This window comes from Dreissena polymorpha, chromosome 2 (genome assembly GCF_020536995.1).
Source record: "Dreissena polymorpha isolate Duluth1 chromosome 2, UMN_Dpol_1.0, whole genome shotgun sequence".
Classification (NCBI taxonomy): domain Eukaryota; kingdom Metazoa; phylum Mollusca; class Bivalvia; order Myida; family Dreissenidae; genus Dreissena; species Dreissena polymorpha.
Genome location: NC_068356.1, coordinates 103,434,544 through 103,437,497, shown reverse-complemented (window position 1 = coordinate 103,437,497; position 2,954 = coordinate 103,434,544). Strand labels below are relative to the sequence as shown.

At 31.6% G+C, this 2,954-nt stretch overlaps 1 protein-coding gene across 3 annotated transcripts in view; it reads right to left on the bottom strand.

Moving 5' to 3' along the window:
• Positions 1-1,388: 1,388 nt before the first annotated feature.
• The window catches only part of LOC127868329 (uncharacterized), a 32,868-nt gene continuing 31,302 nt past the window's right edge, over positions 1,389-2,954 (bottom strand). For all 3 annotated transcript variants that reach the window (XM_052409987.1, XM_052409982.1, XM_052409984.1), the window contains exons 3-4: positions 2,610-2,701; positions 1,389-1,821 (exon numbers count right to left, since the gene is read on the bottom strand). In XM_052409987.1, coding sequence (XP_052265947.1) covers positions 1,736-1,821; positions 2,610-2,701 — 178 coding nt within the window. In that variant the 3' untranslated portion in view covers positions 1,389-1,735. The remainder of the gene's footprint in view (positions 1,822-2,609; positions 2,702-2,954) is intronic.

Below are 2,954 nucleotides of genomic sequence, written 5' to 3'. Positions count from 1 at the left end.
AAACCATGTTTTAATCAATTAAGTGTGCTGTTTTTTTTTACATAGTTTACTTTCATGAAGCTATAATTTTATATTTTTATTTGTTATGTTCTGTGTTGTTGTTGTTTATTCGCAGAACGGTTTAAGTTAAACACGGCGTTTACTTCATTTTGAAAAATTATGTTGTTTATTTTTTTCGTTTGTTTAGTTACGTCAATACATGTTGTGATATATTTATAGTGTATTGCATGCGCATATTTCCATATAGTATACTATTGAGAAAACATCTTTCTTGATTGTTGTTTAGCGTAATACTTATTTATAAAACGCATGGTTTTATTTAACCCATTTATGCCAAGTGGACTCTCCCATCCTTCTTAATTGGATCAATTTATTTCCAAAATTAGGGATGTCTAGTATATTTATTTCTATATTTAGAATATTACTTACAGAAATTCCTTCAAGCAAACAGCACAAACCCTGATGAGACGCCGCATCATGCGGCGTCTCATCTGGGTCTACGCTGTTTGCCAAGGCCTTTTTTATAGACGCTAGGCATAAATGGGTTAAGAAAGCGATACTTATAGTTGAATTTTGCCTTTTACCAAAACGTGTATTCCCGTCCTTATACTGTATGTATAACACGACAACATACTGCATGACAAAGGGCTAGTGAACTGTTGATCAAAGAGTCAAAAGCAACCGTTTCCCAAAGTAAATATTCGATGATGATTTCATTTACGCTTTTCTATGTGGAATGCAATTTTCAGTTTTTACAAACGTGATTCTATTAGATATAAAAAATAAATTTGCTACTGTAAGTTATTCTAGAAAAACTACACACTTTCCATCAGAAACTTTGTGATCATAAAGCTTAAGTCATTTGACGTCGAAAACTATACACATTACAATAAAAGTTTCACGGAAAAATGTTGGGTTATAAAATGACTTCTGTATTAAGTTTATGATACAAACTCAGTACAACAAGACACTATCCAATTCTTTTTTATTTTCACAGGATTTATATTTTTCGTTGTTTCTCATTAAAACGTTTTATAGTGTTTTTTTTAAACAGTAACCAAAATAAATTACGAGACCAAAATTGCAAATGAAATTCAATTTATGGGAACATGAGAACGGCACTAGACGAAGCTTTTCAAAAAGGGTAATTTAGATTGGTACTTTAATGTTTAGCCTTTTTTAATGCACATGTAATTCTCAGTAAACGATCGTGTAGATTTACATTAGTCACACGCGTTATTTAGTACATGATGTAACTTAAACTACTAACTTTACTATTGAATAATTTGACTGATTTAATTTTCTACAAAGCAAGTGGGTGTATTATATATGAATTATCAATATTAACGCCATTATTTAATATAAATACATTGGAATAATACAATGGCTAGAATTCAAAAGATGCATGACATCGTATTTATTTTGTTTGGGACAAATGATGTTCAAATTTTCAAAATAAACTTCTTATTATGGTAGCAAGTTTTTCAGTGTTCAGTTTTTGTCATATATAAGATGATGTCGAAAGGAAAAAAGCTGACATAAATCCTATAAATTCCAAAATGAAAATTGCATATCTACAGCAAACATATACAATTTATAAGTTCTGAGTATTCCATTCGATTTTGGATGTTATCAACTACAACTTGCAACACATAACGTCAATCAAGATATGTAAGTAATATTTGTGCATTCATAACATGGAACTATAACATAAATGCACATTTAGACAGTAATTTTAACTGCGCAGAATGTCGTTGACGTTGTCGTGGTAACTCCTCTTCTTACGTCCCGGGCCGTGGATGCTAAATATCCCGTTGCGAGCTGTAAGAAGATCCCAATGATAATTTTGATGATTCTTTTAATTTAATACTAAACACAAACAATACATTTCGCTTCTTTCCCATTATTCTAAGCTAATGGCGAATGCAAACACATGTGCCTCCCCAGTTTTGTTTATTTAAACAAAGAGCCATATTTGATATTTAAAACCAATTATTCGGTATCATGCTTTAACACGCCTTAGGCGTTTAGTTATCAAATTCAAAACCACACAGCGCATGTATTATTCTCAGCATGCAATGCTTTCTACTTAATGATATTTGGATCAGTTTTACAAAAAACATTAAAATTGCATGAACTATGATATTGCCCCTTACATTGTTCGTTATCTACGCATGCGTTACATACCGAGTATGCAAAACGAACCACGACCCGACTCTTATCAGTACATTTACAAGATTTCAATTTTTAACTGGGTGTTTACTTTTTAAAATTCCGTGTTGTTTGTTTAATGACTCTTTTGATGTGTTAACATCAACTTTGAGCAGTGTTTACGCATCATCTGTATTATGTTTATTATGAGTTTCATGCTGACTATTGACCTGAATCCCTTCCTACACTCTCTTATTGTAACTCAAGTAACAAGCAACGAACTTGTTGTTTCGCCTGCCTTCACAGTTGGACTTGAATAACGAAAATTGACCTAAGCATACCTTCCTACACCCTCTTATTGTTAATAAAGGAATAAGCAACGAACGTGTTGTTTCGCCTGTCTTTACAGTTGGACTTGAATGGCTACAGTTCAAAACCATGTATAGTTTCGTACCTACCCATTTGTGCTATTGCAAAATTAGCGCCTGCTCCGACTCGTGATCCGTACCCAGAGTCGGCTACTAGTTGATGGCCTCGTCTTTCACGCGCCCTGAAAATGACATATACGTAATACACATGAGTATTATTATTAAATATGATGATTTTCATAAAACATGATGATGATGATTATTATTATTTTATTTTATAATAATAATAATTATTATAATTATTAATATCATTATTATAAATAGTACTACTACTACTACTACTACTACTACTAATAATAATAATAATATTATTATTATTATTGTTAGTAGTAGTAGTAGTAGTAGTAGTAGTAGTAGTAGTAGTAGTAGTAGTAG